At 39.2% G+C, this 23,938-nt stretch overlaps 1 protein-coding gene across 4 annotated transcripts in view; it reads right to left on the minus strand.

Annotated features, from left to right (window-relative positions):
* Nucleotides 1–22,416, minus strand: part of LOC126878145 (lachesin-like) — a 483,910-nt gene extending 461,494 nt beyond the window's left edge. For all 4 annotated transcript variants that reach the window (XM_050640681.1, XM_050640679.1, XM_050640678.1 and 1 more), the window contains exons 1-2: nt 21,016–22,416; nt 11,278–11,404 (exon numbers count right to left, since the gene is read on the minus strand). In XM_050640681.1, the coding sequence (XP_050496638.1) occupies nt 11,278–11,341 (64 nt within the window). In that variant the 5' untranslated portion in view covers nt 11,342–11,404; nt 21,016–22,416. The remainder of the gene's footprint in view (nt 1–11,277; nt 11,405–21,015) is intronic.
* Between the last annotated feature and the right edge of the window lie 1,522 nt (nt 22,417–23,938).

Below are 23,938 nucleotides of genomic sequence, written 5' to 3' on the forward strand. Positions count from 1 at the left end.
ATAGGAAAAAGAAGAAAATTGTCGAAACGACGTTTCGCTTCTTTCTCTCACCCCCCCCCCCCCGCCCTTAAACAACCACCATTTCCACCACTGGACTTTACACGGTTCCTGCCTGATGTTAGTCTCCCTGATGATATTCGCTGGGATGGCGCAGCATCCATGGTACGTCCTCTGTTTCTCCGCATCGAACGGTGAGTCGCATGCATTTTTGTTCCTCCGGTCACTCAATCATGTCGTAGGATGAAAGGTCCGAATCGGCACGGGTGACCGGTTGTATTACGTAGAATTTTGTTGCGAGCATAGTGACCGCGGGTATTTCTTATACCCGTGAGTAGTAACATTCTTTTTTTAAATTTATTAGTTTAGGATAGGTCTTCTTGCACAGCGCGATTATAATAATTAGTTTAAATACATACACTTGAGAATATATTCGTGTTATTTATAAATATGCATGTTAACATTCCGTATAAATATTTGCAAATGGCAAATATGTACACGAATATACCTGTTTAACATAAACATACTTGATTTTAAGCAATGAATTTATCGTGACAATATCAAGTCACGTTCGTTTATTTCATTTCGGTTAGAATTTAAAATATGAGTCAAAATTCATCTTTTTCCCGTACAAAAATGTGTGAAATTTTACGTGCAAGAAGACACTTCGCGACAGGCAGATTTTTGAATCAAAGCAATAATTTTGAACATTGCTTCTGCATTTTCGAGTATATGCTTTGATAAAGAGATCGCCTGAGATTATTTCTTTCTTAGTAATATATTTAGAGTCAATTATTCCATTTGATCGAGCCTCAGTCTTTTTCAATTAACGCTACCTTTTTTGCAATATTAAAGTTTTGTTCTGATTTATTAAATTAATAAAGTAGAGTTACTTAGTTACTATTAAATTAATAGAGTAGATTTAATCAGATACGAAGTGGTAAAATATAAAATCACAGAACGTTAGTCCGTTAAATAAAAATTACACAAACTAATCATCTTTTTAGATCAGGATTTTCAGTTTTAACCCTTTCCGTGCCCATTGTCAGGACCTCATTCACGTGCCCAGGTGCTACTTGAATGGGAGAAAGACAGTGGGCACGATGATCTAGAATTAAGTAATGTAATAATTTGTCAGCGACTGACGATGTGTTAGTGTACCGTGCACGACGTATTTTCCACGTTATGTGTGTGTGTTGTTAGGCCGTGGAACTGCGTCGCTTTTTTTCATTCGTTAAAACATGAAATATTAAAAATGTTGAAACATATATCGATTCAATTTACGTCTCGATACAATCACAATTTGTGACAATATCGCCCACGCGATTAAGTGTAACCCCGCTTTAAATATGCCGTAAATTATAATTATAATTCCAAGTTTACTTACATTTATTTTAACGATGTCATTTCCTCAAACGTGTTTTATCACGTTTTACGCAATGGCCACTAGCCTTCGTCAGTCGATTTCAGGAAAACGGTACGTACCTTAGAGTGTGCATGTTGTGCGTTAAGCTCGGGTGTCGGAGGCGTCCCGGGACGTCCTCTCTAGTGTAGGACCTTTGCGCCCGAGCGTTTGTGTGAGAACCGTGGAGCGAGTGTGTTGGTGTGCCTGTTTTGCCATTTTTTTAAATATAGCGCTAGGTAGGATAGGTAGTATACTTTCTGGTGTGTCTGTTAATTATAAGTAGGTAGGGCCGGGCAGGTTGGCACAGTCTCTGGTCGGGTAGGCGCGTTTTCGTGTGACCAACCTGTTTCTGGAAATCTGATTTGAAAAATCGACGGTGAAACTGGCACGAGTAGAGCATGCTCTCGTCTCTGGTTTTGCCTGTCAATTTTTCGAATTTCGCGGTCGCGGTCGCGAATGGGTCGAAACGAACGTTTATTGCTCGAGCACGCACATGCGAGTGAGCAACGATCACTGCTGTGATCGTTGGTCAGTCCATGTGCACTTCAATCAGCTTCCGCGGTTTATATTTTTATTTTACTTTTGTAAGTTTTTTTTTTGTTTGCGATTTAGAAGTCTCGAGCTTAGATTTAAGTTTCAGCGGGCATTGCGCCCGAAGAAAGAAGAGGCTATAAGCCGAAGAGGCCCGGCAAACTGCCACTCAAGAGGGCAACTACTAATGGCTCCCCATCCTCTGGGTCATCCAGAGCATGGGAAGTCATTATTGTTACTACTTTGTCACTATGCTCGATTTTAGTATTTGTAGTAGTAGTAGTAGTTTGCTTTTTTTGGCCGATGTACATATCGGTCCATCGTCCCATTGGGCAAATCGCGATTTTTCTTATTAGTGTTGCGACAAATTAATTACGGGTTGTATTAGAGTTTCGAAATAACATCGCGGCTTTCCATTAGTGTGGCGAGAAAATGATTACGGTTTGAATTAGAGTTGCGATAAAATGATAATCGCGTTTGCTTTAGAGTTGCGAATTACGATAGCGCGATTGTCTTTTGCAATTTTTAGAATTTTTCCTGTTTTCTATTGTTTAAAGTTAGATTATAAAAGTGTTAGTTTTCAATTAATTTTATAGTATTGCAAGTAGCAATACCAGAATATTTAAAGTAGCTTTTTATATAGTAAATAGTAATTTTTATTAAATTCACTATAAGAGTTAGCGTTGCGATAATGTTCCATCGCGAGTTCTGTTAATTTTTCCTGTTAGTGTTGCGATAATGAATGATCGCGTTTTGTTGAGTAGAGTTGCGTTCATAAACTGCCCAAACCCTCCGACTGCAATTGTCGGACACTGTTCCTGGATCACACGTACAGCTGCAAGAGCTGTACAAGTGTGATCATTCATCGGCAACCTCCTACATGGTTGCACTGCGATATGTCAGCCCTCCACTCGCGATTTTTTTTATTAGTGTTGCGACAAATTAATTACGGGTTGTATTAGAGTTGCGAAATAACATCGCGGCTTTTCATTAGTGTGGCGAGAAAATGATTACGGTTTGAATTAGAGTTGCGATAAAATGATAATCGCGTTTGTTTTAGAGTTGCGAATTACGATATCGCGATTGTCTTTTGCAATTCTTATTGTGAACTTTTCGAATTTATCCTGTTTTCTGTTATCTAAAATTAGATTATAAAAATGTTAGTTTTCAATTAATTTTATAGTATTGCAAGTAGCAATACTAGAATATTTGAAATAGTTTTTTCATGTAGTAAATAGTAATTTTTATTAAATTCACTTTAAGAGTTAGCGTTGCGATATAGTACCATCGCGAGTTCTATTAATTTTTCCCTTTAGCGTTGCGATAATGAATGATCGCGTTTTGTTAAGTAGAGTTGCGTTTACAAAATGCCCAAACCCTCCGACTGCATTTGTCGGACACTGTTCCTGGATCACACGTACAGCTACAAGAGCTGTACAAGTGTGATCATTCATCGGCAACCTCCTACATGGTTGCACTGCGATATTTCAGCCCTCCACTCGCGATTTTTTTTATTAGTGTTGCGACAAATTAATTACGGGTTGTATTAGAGTTGCGAAATAAGATCGCGGCTTTTCATTAGTGTGGCGAGAAAATGATTACGGTTTGAATTAGAGTTGCGATAAAATGATAATCGCGTTTGCTTTAGAGTTGCGAATTACGATATCGCGATTGTCTTTTGCAATTTTTAGAATTTTTCCTGTTTTCTATTGTTTAAGATTAGATTATAAAAGTGTTAGTTATCAATTAATTTTATAGTATTGCAAGTAGCAATACCAGAATATTTAAAGTAGCTTTTTATATAGTAAATAGTAATTTTTATTAAATCCACTATAAGAGTTAGCGTTGCGATATTGGTCCATCGCGAGTTCTATTAATTTTTCCCTTTAGCGTTGCGATAATGAATGATCGCGTTTTGTTCACTAGAGTTGCGTTTACAAAATGCCCAAACCCTCCGACTGCATTTGTCGGACATTGTTCCTGGTTCACACGTACAGCTGCAAGAACCTTGCAAGTGTGATCGTTCATCAGCAACCTCTTAAATGGTTGCACTTCGATCTCTCGCTATTAGTGTTGCGTATTGCTTAAATACGAGTGCATAGATTTATACTTATTAGCGTTGCGTATCAAATATCGGGAATTTTCAGACTTTTCTTTTTTTTTTTTAATAGTAGATTAATTGATATTGCAGATATAACGAAGCACTCATCGCGTTTGATTTTGAGAATTTTCTGCTTCATAAATATTAGTAGTAAATTAGTGTTGCGAAATAAAAATATTCAGTTCCACTCTCGGCGTGTTGATCGGGTTTATATAGAGTGGAAGACGATTGAATTTTAGTAGCCCTTCTGGCTACTGCTTTGTTTCCTTTTCAGCGCCCCTTATTACCGCTTTTATTACTGAAAATACTGCTATAAGACATATTTTTTTGTCAGCGTTAACGTTACCATGACTGCTAAAATACAGAACTTTATTACGATAGAATATATATATATATTCGTAATATATACCCAAATGATTTTTCTTCCATTGTCTGATTGTTCAGGTTTCTCCCCATTTCCACATTTTTAAAAGAAGCATATTGCGGTAACGTTGGAGTATATAACTATTCGATATTTTCATAACATTAGTACAACGAGTCGTATGTCTCTTTCGCAAGACTCTAAATTATATAGGCAGTGTCAATAGTTTCATTTCCATTCTTTCGTTCCAAGTTAGACAAATGTATCTTTGATACAGAATGTTGCCAGAACGGTACCGAATTATTGTACAATGTTTGTGCTGATAGATGTAATCGTTTTCGCAGATTAATCAGTTGATTAACGTTTGGAAAACCACAACATCCATAAGTACAAACATTGCACAATAATTCAGTACCAAGCTAAGAACCAGGCTAATACAGTCCAGTTTGGATTACGAAAAGCCACGAAGAGAATTTTGGATAATCTAAACTGGACTGCAACGTGGGACGCCGTTGGACGCCGTTGGACGGCGTGGGACACCGTGGGACGCAATTCGACACCGTGGGACACCGTTGGACACCGTTGGACGCCGTTGGACACCGTGGGACGCCATTGGTCCAGCATGGATCATCAAAAGCCGCGAAAAGAATTTTGGATGATCTGTACTGGACTGCAACGTGGGACATCGTGGGATACCGTCGGTCCAGTTTGGGTCTCCAAAAGCCTCCAACAGAATTTTGGATGATCTAGACTGGACTGCAACGTGGGACATCGTCGGTCCAGTGTGGGTCACCAAATGCCGCCAAAAGAATTTTGGATGATCTACACTGGACTGCAACGTGGGACATCGTCGGTCCAGTGTGGGTCACCAAATGCCGCCAAAAGAATTTTGGATGATCTACACTGGACTGCAACGTGGGACATCGTCGGTTCAGTGTGGGTCACCAAATGCCGCCAAAAGAATTTTGGATGATCTACACTGGACTGCAACGTGGGACATCGTCGGTCCAGTGTGGGTCACCAAATGCCGCCAAAAGAATTTTGGATGATCTACACTGGACTGCAACGTGGGACATCGTCGGTCCAGTGTGGGTCACCAAATGCCGCCAAAAGAATTTTGGATTATCTACACTGGACTGCAACGTGCGACATCGTCGGTCCAGTGTGGGTCACCAAATGCCGCCAAAAGAATTTTGGATGATCTACACTGGACTGCAACGTGGGACATCGTCGGTCCAGTGTGGGTCACCAAATGCCGCCAAAAGAATTTTGGATGATCTACACTGGACTGCAACGTGGGACATCGTCGGTCCAGTGTGGGTCACCAAATGCCGCCAAAAGAATTTTGGATGATCTACACTGGACTGCAACGTGGGACATCGTCGGTCCAGTGTGGGTCACCAAATGCCGCCAAAAGAATTTTGGATGATCTATACTGGACTGCAACGTGGGACATCGTCGGTCCAGGATGGATCACCAAAAGCCTCCAACAGAATTTTGGATGATCTAGACTGGACTGCAACGTGGGACATCGTTGGACAGCGTTGGACACCGTTGGACGTCGTTGGACGTCATTGGACAACGTTGGACACCGTTGGACACCGTTGGACACCGTTGGACACCGTTGGACACCGTTGGACACCGTTGGACACCGTTGGACACCGTTGGACACCGTTGGACACCGTTGGACACCGTTGGACACCGTTGGACACCGTTGGACACCGTTGGACACCGTTGGACAACGTTGGACAACGTTGGACACCGTTGGACAACGTTGGACACCGTTGGACAACGTTGGACACCGTTGGACACCGTTGGACACCGTTGGACACCGTTGGACGCCGTTGGACACCGTTGGACACCGTTGGACAACGTTGGACACCGTTGGACATCGTGGGACGCCGTGGGACATCGTGGGGCACACTGGGATGCTTACGTTTAGTCTTAATTAATCGTAAGGTAGATACCTATGTTAAGTGCATTGTGAGCTCATTCTGTACAACGACATTTATCCACCTTAGAACGAAAAAAAGAAAAATCTCGTCTCCCTTCACTCGCTTACCTCACAGTACTTATTGTACTCGCGATTTATCGGTTCGCGATCACTCAGTTCTTTCAAACTGTAGCGTGACGTACTCGCTCGCGCGTATTCCGGGTACGTGCGGGTCAACGTGCACTGGACAACTCTTTGGATTCGTAAGTCGCCCCAAGGACACCTCTGTCTTGGTGACTGCTCGACGACTGCTCGACGTTCGCATCGGATCGCGGGAGTTGTCGTCGCGCCGGTGATGCTAGCGAATCTGTTGGGGATTCAGTCGTGGATCTGCAGTCCTGTCCGATTGGTACTTTGGTACTCGGTCAGGGACCTGCAATTTCACGTCCTCCGTAATTCTGTTCGGGCCCGCGGGAGTGGACCCCACTGTTCAGTTGAAGTCAATGCCTTCGTAATCCTGTTCAGCGGTCCCTCCCCGTGAGTGGACCCCACTGTTCAGTTGAGGCCTCTTGCCTTCGTAATCGTGTTCAGCGGTCCATCCCCGGGTTCCACATGTTCAGTTGGAGTGTGTTAAGTTGCTGGCCTATGTGCTGGATCCACGGCTGAATTACCCGTGGATCACTAGCATCATCGGTCGGCGTCATCGACCGCGACTCGTGTAAGTTTCGAACGGCGAAACAGGAATCGAGTTACGGTCAATTCTTGGGCTTTCCGCTGAACCTCGGGGTTATCTCGTGTACGGGGGTACGTCGTGTAGGGTTGTTAGTTCTTTCGAGAGATCGCGATCTCGTTCGTTTCGGGCGCGCCGCGATTTTTTCCTTTATCATCTGATTCATCGGGCATTTTCTTGTTTACCCATTTTTAAGGGATACTTATTGAGATCACGTTAGAGTTTATAACTTTTCAGTATCTTCAATATCTTACAGTGTCGCAAAAATAGAACGATAACTAGTTTAGTACAGCGACTCGTATGTCCCTTCTGCGAGACACGAAATGGTATATACAGTGTCAGTAGCTACATTTTCTTCCTTTCATTCCAAGTTAGATAAATGTGTGTTTGATACCGAATGATGCCAGTAGGGATGCGAATTATTGTACGATATTTGTACTGATCGATGTAATCGTTGTGTGGGAGATGGATGTTGCGTTACGTAGGCTTTGTTCTACGTTTGTAAAGATTCATGTAAGCGCTGCGTTGGAGATATGTGTTTCGCAGTTAGGCTACGAAACAACTATTTCCATACGCAGGCCCATGGTTAAGTAGAGTCAAAACTCGACATTCTGCCAACAGGTTGAATGTCGAGATCGATGTGTAGTGTTACATAACCCATGGGCGGGTCTCGTGCGTAGTCACCTCCTCGTGGTGAGACCTGGTAATTGGCATCCTTTTTCAAAAATTAATCAATTGATTAATCTTTGGATAACGATGCCAAGCTAAGAACTACGCACCAGTCCAGTTTGGATCTCCAAATGCCGCCAAAACAATTTTGGATGATCCAGACTGGACTGCAACGTGGGACACCGCGGGATATCTTTTGACTATGTCAAGTCCATCGTAGGCCCATTCTGTACAATGATACTTATCTAACTTAACTATGAAATCATTCTCTTATTTCAAACTAATTTGTAAACATGTGTGCAAACAACCATCAAAAGGAGTATTTATTTGGCGATGAGTGAATTTTAGATTTCTTTGCGTAAAAGGAGGTTGGATGGGTCGCGGAGAGGATGGATATCTGCTCGCAGCATCTCCTCTTGGTGAGATGCGGGAAATCATTATTATTTGATATATAATTACTAATTGTGTCATTATACAGCAAAGCAATGATCTGTGCATCTGGTATAATTATTAATTATATGGCAAGTAATATAAGCTAATTGGCTGCGATCCTGACTAGGTGTTCATATCGATGCATCTACCTTTTATGAACCTTGACAATACGCTTTTTTATTTATGAATTATGGAAGCAAATAATCAAAGGAAACATTAATCCCCTCTACTCCAAAATTGTATAAGGCGGTTTTCGATATGCTCTTATAGATTTCCATGAGTAAGGTTTAATGTTCAATCTTTTCCTGAATTAATGTTCAAGCATTTTTTTTTAAAAACGTCGCGCCGGCTCGTTTATGTCTCCGAATATTTTGTATGAGATAAGCTGCAATTCATGTGTCGTTCGGTTTGAGAATCACTGTGCGTTTCGCTGCTTAGACTGACCTCCTTTCGTTCGTGTAAGGAGGTTTGTTCGCGTGCAGGAATATTTTGGCCGATTTTTAATTATCAGTAATTAAAAAACAAGTTTCAAGAATCACCCCCTGTATTGTGTTGAAACAGTGGCCGAACATGCTGTATAAAGAACTATATTTACCACAAAAAATAACATTTTGAACTTCCCTACTGTTTTTTTGACAACGTAATGGAAATAAACTAAAAAATAATAGTCTGTAGAAGCCCGCTCTTTAAAAATTCATTCGCGTACTGCAACTTGTTAAATATTTCAGAACCAGAAATAATAAAGCAACAGCTGTATATTCAAAAGTAAAGTTTCATCTAAAAAATGGATAAAGTTACCAGTTACGATTGTTAAATCTCATAGAATTATTTTGTTATATAACAAACTCTGTTTGTTGAGTACAAAAGGTCCTTTAAATTGGTAGCAAAATTTTCGATATCAAAAAACAACGATAGTATATACCGAATGTATGTAATAGTACACATATAACGTACAAGTAACTTACGGTATAAATTGGATCCAGCGAGATTCCGAGGCTCAAAACGAAAGAATCTTATTCTTGATTTTCCACACCATATACTATATATATATTAGTAAACAGCAAAATATATTATCTCCGTTTTGGAGATAATATACAGTCTGATAATCTACAGTCTGATAATTTCATTTTAAAAAAGGAGCGAGTCCTTTTAATTATCAATTCGTCATTAATTTCTACAATTCGATACAAATCGTCAAAAGTATCCAGATACTCACGAACATACAAAATGTATATCCTCGCCTTGATACGTTTACATTTCTAACCGAACAAGTTCACACTGAAACGCATGCAAACGCATATCGCCGGACGAGTGCATTTTGATTCGGAGATTACTGTAAGCCATACGCACCCTCTGCAAGGATGCAACGAGACATCGCGTATGCAAGTACACGAAATTCTAACGCAAATCCTTTGGTCGGAATGCCCGTAAAAGGGTGAAGGGATGAAAAAGTAGACGTTCCATCAAGGAAATTATTCCGGCTGGTATCGAATCACGAAAACGGAGTATAGAGTGCAGAGACGGTACAAGAAAGGAAGGCGTTCGTTTGTTCTGGGTCAAGCTCGAATATTTGAATTGTAGATTGTTCCCGATCTTCGTGACTGTTCGTCGAGAATAAAGATGATAAGAGTCGCACAGCGGATCAGAGCGTAGATCACATAATTTTCCGCTGTAACCGTGACTTAATCAGCCATCCGAAGAAAATGAAGTTAGATTATTTATCGAACCCGAAAAGTGCTCCGGCGAATAGAGAAAATGTTTAATTACGAAATTTATTGTTTGATAAAACACGAACGTTCGAGCGCTATAATTCGGTTGTCGTTAACTTATCGAGTATTAGCGCTATTACACCGACGGCAGCCAAACGCTATGGTATGCGAACAGGGCGTTCTTCCACCGCGAAAATCACTTTCCAACTATAACAATGTTATCGCTAATTGCCACCTTGCATTCGAAATGTCAACGTTCTTTCGCTCGATTTTAACCGAAACGGACGCAAGAAAGGCAAAAGAATTGGAAACTTCGTTAACGACTTGAAAGAGCTATTCTCGAATCTAAGTTGAATGTGAATGACTTTAAGGTAAGAGGAAACTTTGAACCGTCGAACGCACCACATTACCAGACTGGTCGACCCTGGTCCCTTTACGGTTATTTTAATTATGTTTTAAACGAAATAGTTCAGACCGTCCTGACTACATATCTGTTAATACGACCGCGTGCATTAAGCGGAAAGGGAAAACGAATTAATGAAACGAAAATTCCGATGAAGAATTTCATTATACGATCTCGAGTATTCTACAGATTTTTATCGACCGTGGTTTGATAAGGAGAATCGTTACGTTCCCTTCCGCCCTAACTATTTTACCGTCCAACTGCGATTTTAAATGGTTGCGGTGGAACGTATCGCTCGCATGTTCGTCCCCAATTAAAATCTACCCGGAAACATTTTCAAACAGGTGGCAGAGGAAATAGAAGTACAACGGCAGGGAAACAAGCCGCGTTATAAATCAAATACAATGAAGAACTCCCATCGTAAATCATTATCGCGAGAAACGTTAACAACTAAAAAATCTCTTCGTGTATCATTGTACTATTATTATTATTTTTATTATTATTATGATTATTATTATTATTATTATTACTAATATTATTATCGTTATGTTTTGCTATTCCATATAAAATATAAATTCCATAAAATAACTGTACTCAATGCAGATCATGAACTTTAAATTGGATGTATTTTACACAACTGATTAACTGTAGAAATTGACTGCATGCAAAAAAGGTTCTTTTTCAATAAAAACTAACAATAACACGCAACGCGTGCTAAAACTACGATCAGTTTCGCGCTTTTCAACTAGCAATTAAAAATTTTGATTGTTAGAAGGTCGAAAGATACGTTATTTGGAAAATTTAAATCCTAAAACTCTTCGAATTTAATGTTTCGCATACCTTTATTGCAAATGATTGAAATGATTCGTTAAACGTTCGGCAAGAAAGAGAAATATATTTCTTAACATATTGCAAGTTCAGGTAGCACAAAGGTTGACTAAGGGCTTCAGCTTCCTGCCATTGTAATTACGAATTCACGCGATAAGCGTTTTATAATGCAACTCACCGTTATTAATCGCGGCGAATGCAACGGCGCTGAGCAGCCATGCAGCCACGCTGATGGCGGACATCTTCGTTTGCCTCGTTGCAAGTTTCACCTCACATAATACGTGCCTCTTGGACGTTGGATAGAGCTGGAAAGAGGAACAGACACATTATATTAAGCACGTACATGCAGTCCTAAGATATTACAGGTTCGTTCGTGCGTTCGTAATTTTTGTAAGAGCCACCGCTTTAGTAATATCAACTTGGCAGAATCGTGGCGTGTACGTGTGTCATCGTTAAACTACGTTTTTTATATGAATAATAAAGAAATTTTTCGTTCAACTCTGGTCACGTGTCTATAGGTTGAAGAAACGCCCGATTGTCATATTCTTTTAAATCTACCTTCTCTCGTTAATCTTTAATCTTCGAATCTACATTTATTCTTCCATCTCTTGACAATTACATACTGTACGGAGGAATTAGCAATAACGAAAATAACATTTTTATATCACTGCTTCTTTTAATGGAAAATGTAGCTCCAGATATACTTCGTGTTGAAGTAAGCGATTGAATATCCAGAGATAAAAACAAAACATACAATACACTAGCAAATATTCTGCGAGATACTGGTTCTATAAACCGAGCTACTGAAATAAATACTTCAAAGTAATTACAATGGACGATCAAATCAATTTAACCTACTTACGATAGCTTAAATTCTTTTAGCACTTAGAAGTTGATTATCTCGTCATTATAAAAGAACATAAATAACCAATTTTAACGAGCACGAAAATAAGCATCACTCGGCAGCAAAGTAGGTCACAAGTTTATATAAACATTCTTTTATTACTCTAAAGTTTTATACTCATTTTTAGATCATCGTTTTAGACACTATGTTAATACCGTTGCGAAAACAATGGCACGCAACGATCGATAAAACGATATCTTTTCTCTGAAAAGTAGCGACAATCCAAACAACGTAATCGCAAAGACAAACATCCAGCAGAACAGGTCCTCCAGAAACCTAAATTTCGCGTACGACAGACAAAGCTTCGACACTTTAACTCGGCGTTCCCATTCAGAGGAATTTCGCTCGCTTCGGGATTCGCGGCACGAAGAAGAGCAACTAAAAAACATTAGAAACAGAACTACCAGAGACGTCGTAAACTTTGTCTAAGAATTTTCACGCTATGCGCGGATGATCTTCGATGCGAGCCGTCCTCTTTCTTCTTCCGTTTCTTCTTTCTACCTTTCGAATCTTAACGTCGTGCACACACAATCGTGCTAGTACGTATTCGTATTTGGACACCTGATGCAATTCGATCAAGAACTTGACTTTTGTTATATTCTCAAAGTTATGATCGAAGAACGTCTCTTTGATGCTAACTCTTTGCTACTTGCCATAAACGGGATCAAATACTTTGCTTAATTTAATTCGATACAAGATATGTACGTGGGTCATTTTAGTTCCACGTTTATCTGCAATTAATAGTTGGCATTTTGTACGATCTGCCTAAAGTTTCAGAATATGGTTGGAAACGCGCATTTCGATTATTCCAAGATTCCAACGTGTAAAGTCAATTAGTACAAACGTCTCCGAAGATTCCTACAGCCTGAATCATTGCTCTTTTATTTATATTAATAAATATTATTTACGTATCGTTTCCGTCAATATCAATTAATTATATACGGTTATTTGAGATAAGATCAAAGACGAAAATTAATGAATCGTTCGGAAAACTCCTAACGTTTTTCATAGTCGATTTATTTGAGTGAAGTTTGCAGGGAATTTTTTGTGTACTTACTGAACATCAAACGCATCAATTAAAGAGAAAATAAATAAAAAAAGAACGTTCAACATTCATTAAGAGGTTCCGTCTGAATTTTCTTGTTCGTATTCTCTCCATGTTTTCATCGCAAGAAACTGGATATTCCTGAAGCCTGTAGAAACTAGCAAAAACAAGTTTTTCAGTGTAACGATCATAGAGTTAACTAGTAGGTAGCAAAAAGTTACTGCAAGAAACTACAAATATTTGTACACTTATACCGTACTTGTACTGATTCCAAGAAAATGTAACTTCCTCTAATATTTTTCTCGACTTCGCGATAACCTTTCCAAACGATTGCATAGCCTGAAAAGTTTCGCTTGAAGTATATTCTACGTATCTACAATAATTTGGAGAGAGAATTGTCCAAATATGATTCTGCGTTTAAGGCCGGTAGCGATACATAAAACGAACTGAAGAAGTAAATTCTTTCGTGACGCGACAAAAGTATACTATTTCACGATGAATCCATGATAAAGGGAGCGACGTGCTGGTCGCATCTTCGGCTGTTAATCGTCGACGAAATGGCCTGTGGTGGCCAGGGTTGACGTCATAGTGCGTCCCCCAGGTGGTTCCGGTCCACCCCCGGCTCTCGTCACGCGGTCCATTTATTCAAATCACACGCGATGCGACACAACACAACTTGGAAACGCACGCGCGTCGAGAGATCTCTTTGACGAGAACAACAGAGCAAAGGGGTTGAGGGACAAGGAGAGACAAAGAGTTAGAAATAGCATGAGGGAGCGCGACAATGGTGAAAGGAGAGTAAAGAGGAAATGTTAGGGAAGAAAAAATAGAAACGTGGAATTAGAAAAAGAGAAACAGCGCGTGAGGGGATGAGTGCGGTAACGTGAAAAAGGAAAGAGACAGAGAGAAGAGGGAGAGGAACAGAAGATTTGGAGAGATTGAGAGGGAGGCAGGTGAAAAAAAGAAAAGGAAGAGTCACAGAAGAGGGAAAATGGAGAGGGAAAAGCTATCACTCCATCCGTCCCGACTACTTTTGGAAACCTGCACACAACTCAACCAACCCTTCAGATACACGTTTCTCGCAAGTTCTCCGCTCCTTTCATCCGGGTTCGCTTTTACTTTATGCAACGGTTGTGCATAGACTCTATATACGTATATCGTCGCGCACCGTGTGCAACGAAAATCCGAAATTCCGCTTTGCCACGGGCTTACGAGAGCGTCGCGAGCTCGTCGCCTCGCGCATCCACGCGCATCCGTTTGCTTGCAATTTCAACCAACTACCCCCTTCGCGCAGTTAACAAATTCTTCATGAGCAACTTTTTTACGTTGGATATCGATTATTATTTTTTCTAAATAATTGCGATATTTTTGGATTACATGACGCATTCAAATCGTACGCAGTGAACGTGTTAAAAATCATAATGGATTATCGATTAATACTACAATTTTATCTGCAATTTGAGAATAGATTAAATGTGTTTCTTCTTATTATGTTCTATTAATTTGTGTTTGCCTTGTTTATATTTGATAAATACTACAGATAATTTCTTTTTACATCTTAAATTCCCTTTCTAAATTGCGAAGTACATTTCCTACGTTTGCCATTCATTTCAGTTTTAAATTGCGTGATATTCTGCAATTAATCCTAGCAAATATTTACACTTTTAGTACCAATTAGTTAAATAAAAACTTTGATTGGCAATTGATAGTTTACGACATTCCATGCAGTTATTATAAAAATAATTCGAGCTGTGTGTTAGGGAAACATTTGAAAGGACGAAGTTTACAGGAAGTTTACTAGAAGTATGTATCTAACAGTATTAATACCAACAACCTTGACAACTACAAGGATTTCGATAGCAATCTTACTCGGTATTAACCTAAATCTTGTTTCGAAGCATCTAAACCTATCTGCAACTAGCGGGTCTTATTGTTGACTAAGTTTCCTTTCGTAAACAATTGGGACGTTTAGAAATTTATAAACTTTGTCAAACTCTATACATATTATGTACCAATACGACACAAGTTGATACTCGTGCGATTGCAGTTTCAATAGAAGTTTGAAGAATGGTTCACGGCAAAGTGTGATAATCTGTATAATGTTATAAACTCGTAAATCGACGAGCCGCTGATAAATAATTTAATTTACGAAATAATTGGAATATAGAAACTGGCATTATTTTTTAACATCAGCATATTCTCCGATCTTTTAAGCATTTCTGTAAAATTAACCAACCACCAAATACGAATTTATTAAAACCTTGGACATCGTTATAGAAACGAAGTCATAAAAGTTAAAGATCGTCTTCAAACGAGTAGAAGTACCGTGGTGCAATGAATAATAGTCCTCAAAATTTTCTTATGTTAACAGTGTGACTGCACTTGAAACCAAAAGCTTCCCTACGACAAGAAATTCAGACAGGTATTGATCCTTAAACTTTATTCTGATTCAAGCAGACATTTCATGTTCGTCACAATTCAATTTACATTTACGTGTTATTATTCAAATTACATGAAAGGTTTTATCTCTCACATAAGTTTGGTCAATCTTTCACACAGGGATAAAAAGGCTTTTCGTTCGGCTCTTCGCTTTATCGGTTTAAAATAAAATATTCAACGATCCTGACAACAACAATGCAGCCTTCGTTGGATGGGGATTAAGAAATGGCCTGAATACATAAAAACAGAATATGTTGAATAAAAGTCATTTGTTGAATAAAATGCATTTCAATTGTGTAATGTTCGGACATATAATTTCTTCTAATTACTCCTTTATTTAATCATTTTCTACTGTATAATGAAAGTACACAAAAGAAAGGGGCAAAGATGACTCACTTAATGTTTCTGTTTAAACCAGATAGTTTATGTACGTTTGAAAACAGAAATACACGCACTCGCGCATGAGAGTATTTTCCAATTTTAAAATAAACTTGTACCTCGTATATTTTTCTAGAAAAAATGATGTACGATGTTGAACGGTTGCAGGCGTGCGTCCGTATTCATCGTAAGGCAAGATTAAACCGCGGAACTGAGAAAAGTCAAGCCTAAACGACTTCATATTTTAGTCTCATGCGGAAGTGACGATAAGGATCTTCCGACTTTTTAACGAATTCATCGCTTTTGTGCGAAAAGCAGAGGAGACTGGAAAGAAACGGGCGGACAAAGGTAGGAAGAAGCAAGCGCGAGCCTTTTGCCGAAAACGGAAATAAAGTGGAAGGAATATCTATCTGGCTATCTTAGATAAACCTCATACACGAAGTGGTTCGGCTTCCTGCTTTCGCGATAAATCAAGAAAACTCCATTTAGAAATTTAAATGCTCGAAGATAGAGAACCGAAAGAATTACATATAGCAACCCCTATATAGTAAAAAAACAGTAGCAGTTTTTAACAATCCAACCGAGTCATTTTAACAGCGAGCGATGAAAAGCTCTAATCGATAGAACCAAAGATCGATGGAAGCGTTCATATTTTGGCAATGTCAACGAACAGGTCTCTATTTGCCACCTCGTTTGTTACAAACCTGCTAGCAAAGTTGCTACCAAATGTTCGAATACTTTCATAAATCAATGTAACACGTTTGTTGAATATTTCCTGCAGTTGGTTATTTGCGTACTTTCGAGTTCAGTTTAAGTACACGAAAATCTTTAACAAGGATGGAAAGAGCTGGCACGCTCTTCTTTCTGAGATATTTGCAAGAAAATTTGAGCGCGTCAAAGAAACGAAGAAAATATCAAGAACGAAAGGATGTTTTAACACGAGAGAAGGTTTCGTTACAGTGAAAATAAGGTTTATCGCAGTGACAGAAGAGGCAGCTTCGTCCAGTGTATTTTTCTGATAATGATATCAACTATAATTTAGCTAGTGTGCAAAGGAGAGCGTTGCATAACTAACATTAGCAAAAATAATACGGTGTTCTGCTGTAGTATATGGTACCATTTCCCCTTGCGTAATTTTTACTCTGGCTACCCGTACAAAATATTCCGTACAACCTCTGACTTTTCGCTTTTTTCCATCCCATATCGTAGAAAGTTTCTGATCCTACGCTTTAAAATTCATTAGCGTCATTCGACCAAAAAGTAAACGTTAATTTTTGTAATTTTATTCATTGTCTGAAAAAAGCATACAAGAGGAAACGAAAGATAATGAAAGAGAGAGAGAGAGAGAGAGAGAGAAAGAAAGAAAGAGCGTGGAGGAGGAGAGAAACGTGAGCTCTGCAAAAACGTATTAAATTAATTCTCAATGAATGGAGCGAGGTCAAAACGGGACCATGGCAGTTCTTTCAAACAGTCGTATCTCATTGGCTGCAGCGGTCGTTTATTTGAAACTTTCTGCACTCCGTCTTTGATCCTGTCAATAAGCTTTGACTAAAATGTAAAAGCCAAAATTTTTTTTAAGTAACAAGTGAAATTTATCGTTTCTGTGACAATTTTTTCCATGACTTTGCTCGCTGCTTATGAAATTCATACATTTTTAGGATTCTTATTGCTCGTTATAACTTTTATATTACGTCCTAATGAATCTGACGTTACGTTAAAAGAGAACGTTGTTGTTTTTGTTTGCGCAAGTTTACGAGTGTAATTTCATTACTTCGTCTTCTTGTTCGTTATCGAAGTAAACACGCAATATATTTTTCTACAAACTTCTTGATTACATCTCTTTCCACAAGCTTCCGTAAAAACTTCCTCGACTTATCTTTCCTTCCCTCTTTCATTGTTCAAGTGAAAATTACATGAGACTAAATGACAGTTACTTATGAGCTATTCAAATGATAATTGCTGCTCTTCGTTCTAGCCACGACTAGGGGGAGTAGGGAATACCCTGGCTTGCTAAATACGCCGGCTATAGCGAAAGTTGAAGGGAAGTTTTTCCAACGAAACTACCGCCATTCGAAAGAAACCGTTCTACTATAATAACAGTAATAATCATAAGAACAATAAATATCCATATATGAACTATTTTGGTCGTTTATACAGATATGCGATTTGATACATCAGGTTTAAAATAGCGTCTCGAAACCGTGTCTCGCTACAAACGGTCTCAACTTTTATGCCCTTTGTTCACAAATTTCAACATTCTCACTCAACACGCAAATACGCGCACATCCATACAGGCAGTTCGAATTTCACTTCACGGGAAAACGGTCGATTGTATCCGGATGAAAGCGGCACAAGAGATAACACGCGCGCCTATCCTTTCCCATGGATACTACACATACATACGTGTATAATATATTCTTTATTCATTGAACGATAAATGACTGTACGCAATTTTTCAAATCCGCGTCACGAAAGCTTTTGTTAACCGCTTTTGGCAACCCCGGCGTGGATTAAAAACCGCATACACGAAAGCAGGCTGTACTTGTGGCAAAGTTCAATTTTAACTTTGACCTTAATTCCAAATTACAAGATTATGGCTAACACGGTACAAATCGCGTACGATATTCGATATTTTCACCCCTACACAGAGTTGAAGCGATAAATAGCTTAATAATTAATACACGAAATAAATGATACATATATAGGATCTATTTGAACAGTAACAAGACTGATCTTTTTCAAGTTGTTATTGACAGAATCAATCGTTCGAAAATAGAGAGGATGAAAAAGCAAACGTTGGAGAGATTTTACACTACCGGATAATTATGGTTTTTAGGGTAATTATTCTGATGTATAGTACGTCTTTTTCATAGATTTTTTTTTATCTCAAAAAGGGGCAGATTTAATATTAAATAATGTATCCATAGATAAAAATATCATCCTAAAGTTCAGCACTATACGAGCTGTTTCTTTAGCATACGCGAGTTCTAGAAACAAGCTAAAATGTAAATGTAATTTTGAAAATAGGGACATAAATCACACAATCTGATGATGAAAGTTCTACAATCTGCATGGATAAAAATTTATCCGTAACACGCAGAGAAAAAAATTACAGTTACCTCTTAACGTAACAACGATAATGTCAACGCGAAATATTGAATTTTATTATATTTTTTCTTGCTCTCGAGAAAATGAAACTCGAGCATTCATATATTTGTACGTACGTACATATTTAAACACACACGCGTAGACTAAAATTTCTCCATTGAAATGTTAAACGTTTGAGGAAGAAAGAAAGAAACGATGAATAAAAAATCCCAAATTATTCCGCCATAAACTATCGCAGTAAACCATTGATTAATGTAACACGTGTTACTTCGATCCGAATCTCTGTCATACTTCGATAGTCGACGAATTATGGCGAACGCGAAACACGCACATGGGAACGAAAAAACGAAATATTCCACGGGCCAGCTGTCTACGTGTAACGTTTGCAACTTTTTCACAACGGTCCGTATTTCCATAATTTAAAACGAAAAGTTAAATTACCTTAACGCGGGCTGAGCAAACAGCTAGCATAATCTAGCCGTCCGTTGTGTTCCCAGACAAAGAACAGTCGCGATATTCGTAATTAGTGCGGAGTAATTTCGTGTTTTTTGTCACGGTCGGTAAAATTAACCGGAACATTTTTGGTCTTTAGAGGCGGACGAACGACACTGCCGCGGATAATACGCTAAACGCGCGATTTGCCACCGCGAATCGACAGTGCGCGGGCTAATCTTTCGAATAAATGTTGAACGGGCACGATGTGCTTGTCAGGCCAACCATCGTACAAGAGATAACGCGTACACGCTAAAACAGGGACATTTCAATTTTATCCAACGAGCGATACCGCAAATTCCACCGCGAAATCGTGCAAAAACGAATTTCCGTGTCGCGCTTGTCCGTTCCGCATTTAATGCTAATCCCGCGAATTGCCAATTCATCGTCTCTTCCTTTATATAGATAAAAACATCCTCTCTCCACCTCACTCTCGTTTTCGTTATACATCACTCATATATTATTGTTTAATAATGCAATTAACAATGCGCATTATTCATGCATTATTTAATTTCACGTATTGTCGATTACGCGACACGCAGCTCCGATCAAACTTTGTAACAATTTATTGTGTTTTAATTCGTAAGGACACAATATGGAACGCGATGTAATTAAGACTGATTCGACCCTAAAGCAAACTTGATACGAAATATCTTAACGCGAAAAGCAGAGTATAAACTAGTAGAGTAATATTCTCGCGATAGCCGTATCCCATTACAGAGTTAACAGAATCTCCAAATGTTTTTATATATGTAACATGTATATTATATTCATACATAATCGGAAAAATATATTCAAAAGCTTCCAAAGTTTCTACAAGCGATCAACTTAAAGTTATTTTCCTAAGCCGCTATAGAATTGTAATTGGTCTTATGCATCACTGTGTGTACGCTTTTGACATAAAACAGGAATAAATGATCATTATCCAAACCGACGCTGTACTATTAATCGATCATTTGTAATAGCCCGTGTAACATTAAAGCACTGATACCGATCTCACCGCAAATAGAGAGACAGCATTGTTTACCTTGAACGCGCGTGCGAAGCTCGAAAATAAAACGCTTCAACGAGCAGAATGTCATTTATATGATTGAACGCACTACACATTGTCGAGAAGTGCTCGTGCGATGTATTTCGCCGATGTCTGTTAATCAGATATACACAAACTATTCGCGTACTGTGTAAAAGTGGCACGACACGACCGAGCAACGATTCTAACAATGCGGCGTTAAATAATACATCGTGCATCGTGAAAATTATCTATATCGAGCCTAGCGTGCGATAGAAAACGAGGCTGATTTATCCCCACTCCATCTCCTTCTCGATATTGTTCAAAAAAACTTTATAGCAAGATAGTTGTGAGTTTGCATCTTTATTTCAAAATTGGTAATATCGGGCGCAACTACAAGAGGCAGAGCATCGAGAAGCTCGATCGAATCGTCGATGTACCGTTGCAATCGAAGCGAAAAGAAATTGGCAATGAATGTCTCCCCATCGATTCGACTGGCATAGAGCCTCGTTCAAGAGAAAAATGCGATAGTTCGTCTTACCTCTATTGCCGTTGCTATGCCGCTTTCATCACTCCGTGGTGGATGCGTCGAGGAATGAAAGGCTGTTCACTTTTTCCCCACTTTTTCTCTCGCCTATCCTTCTTTCCTGCTTATGTCCTATTTCCGCACGCAACGACACAATTTATCACTCGCGAAAAAGCGTTTAACGAAAATCTGATTGAACTCTCTCGTTAAGTCGCCGCACACGCGAATTCCAACCACAAGAAACACACCGAGACTTGTTCTTTTTTTTCCTTTATCCTTCTTTATTTCCCAGTGATCTTGCAGCGATCGATATATCGAGTCTTTCGAGCGGAAAACAACACTCCCCTCGATTCAACTGTCACACCGACACCCTTTGTTTTTTAGAATATATCTTTTTCGTACATTGGCCAAAGAGATACGATGTCCGTTTGCTCACCTTACGCTTTTGTCGTTGTCTCTAGGCGTCGCTAATTAATTTCAGACACAGCCACGTTGATGGCAATCTCGGGTGTATTTTAATTAAAACTGAAAACTGAATGTCGCTCACACAGCGCACTTGACCTTCCCCGCGGGAGATTTAATTGAAACTCCCTTGATAACCATCGACGGTTACGCGTACGTGCGTCGATTAATCGTGCACTTGTATTTCGCATATTCGGCGAACTTTCAGGAACATTCCAATCGTGTCTCCGTTTCGATTCTATACGACTTATCGCGGTCGATTACAGCACACCTTCGATTCTCGATCGCACATCAGCGCTACGGTGGATATATTCGCGCACGATGCCACGATCGAGTAGACGTTACACCGTTAAAGATTCAAATCTCCAGCCAAGAAACGTTTCTCGAAGTGTTTAAAAAAGTGTGTACCTTAACTGTTCCCACATAGCGTCTTCCAACAAGTGTTATCCGAGAAGTCACAAAAACGTATCACTCGATTTCGCCCGCAGACAACAACAAACTTTTTCTGCGCACTGTGTTCGTTTCCGAGAACACTCCAAAGGACAACAAATCTCCAGTCACTTTCTTACTACTTCAAGGGCACGAAACTTTTCACCGATCTCAATGTTAATGTCGTACGCATTATACGAAGATTATCCGCGTATTAATACGCAGATAGCGTATATTTACACGTGTAACAAATACTTGCACATGAAATTCAACGAACTCGTGTCATCTGCAGTGGGACATTCGTCCACGAACGGGGGATTAGGTGACTATTTTCTCATACGATCGCGAACTTCGAACGCGCGATTAGTGTCATCTTGCATCGAACATGTGTATGAATATATCGATTACCGATCGCGTGGCAACCGTTACCAATCTCGAAAGAATTTTGACGCGGAGTAGCGCGCGTGTATACGTGTACGTACGTGTACGTGACGATCACGGAACAAGACCCGACCGTGTCGCGGTGCGATAGCAAACTGACGTCCTGACGGGTTGCAGCGCCCCAACGACGGTCGTCCGGCGAACCATCCACCACCGTTTCACCGCAGGGGACCCTCCACCCCTCACCTTAGCATCCCTACTCGCTATGCCCCACTACACCTGAAGCTTCTAATCGCAGCCAGGTTCTTGTACCATGCACGTGAAATTTCTCAAACTCTTTCTAGGATCGAATCTTCCATCGGTTTTAGATCACATGTGTGCGAAGGCGGAGTTGTTTGCTGCTTACGGTAAGTACTATTGACAACGTTTGCTGACAACGTTTTGAAGATCAGAAATATTGAATATTGAAATTTCATAGAAATGTTACGACTCTGTGAATGTCTCATTTGAAGTATAATGCATCTTGTAGCGCTACCAACTTCAGAGAGTTGATTCGCACAGAATTAAATCGAGCATTCGATTTTAGTCAATTGTTAATGTTAAGTACGACGTGATGTTGAATATTTCATATACATTGACGTTTTATTTATTGTGTGCAACATTTGAATTTTTTGATTTTACGATCTGTGTTATCTAAAACCGGTAAAATGTAATTTTATTGCGATACGTTGTAATATATTTTTACGAGTAAAATTTATATGTATCGTTATCGAATTACGCTTTTTACGACGATATTTATATCAGTTATCTACGAAATAATTATAGGGGTTGTATAGGAGTTGTGTACAAGCGTAAAACAAAATTGTCCCACGACATTTTGGTCTATCCTAAATCGCAGATTTACATATCCGAGATTTAAATTATTGGAACTGTCGTCATAAATTCGCTATCCAGAATGGTGTTCGTGACGATTAATGCTAGGAAAGCTGATTTAAAGTAGAGAAGACGATTTATACAATCTCTTAATCAATGCGCTTTAAATCATTCTCGGTGACGGAATAAGGTTCACCTGCAGATTTTCGTGTAACGCCCTTGCATACAATGGAGTCACGTTATTTGTGAATAGGCGTTGCCGCGATTTAAATTCACCCTTAAATCAGATTTGATAACCTGGAAGTTTACGTTGACAGATCATTTATGGATCGGTAGGTTCCATGAAAGGAATTATTAATTCTTTCAAATCATTTGGAATAATAAATAAAAAAGAACTACCATCCCTTTAGAATAAGTGAAACAAAAATGAGTGTGAAATTCAATCTACAGTATCCCATAGGTAAAATAATATTGCATTACTATTAGATTAATTAATTGTACGAATTTATACGATACAGAATGTAACCTCGCAGAAAACAAGGCTGAACACCTGTGTCATGGTCTAATTTCCAATTAAGACGTTATTAATACCGGGGCCAGAGGAAAACGACCGTTATATCTCGTGGATTATATTACAATTTACGTTTGAATCTATTCGCGTGTAGAAACTCTACCCGTAAGCGGCCAAAATTCTGATATCTCTATTCCGTATGCGTTTTCACGTTGAATTAAACGAAGCTCCGGAATATTCAACCTGCCATGCATTCCAAGCAGCGAGAAAGAATAGTTGGTA

This window comes from Bombus huntii, chromosome 2 (assembly GCF_024542735.1).
Source record: "Bombus huntii isolate Logan2020A chromosome 2, iyBomHunt1.1, whole genome shotgun sequence".
Classification (NCBI taxonomy): domain Eukaryota; kingdom Metazoa; phylum Arthropoda; class Insecta; order Hymenoptera; family Apidae; genus Bombus; species Bombus huntii.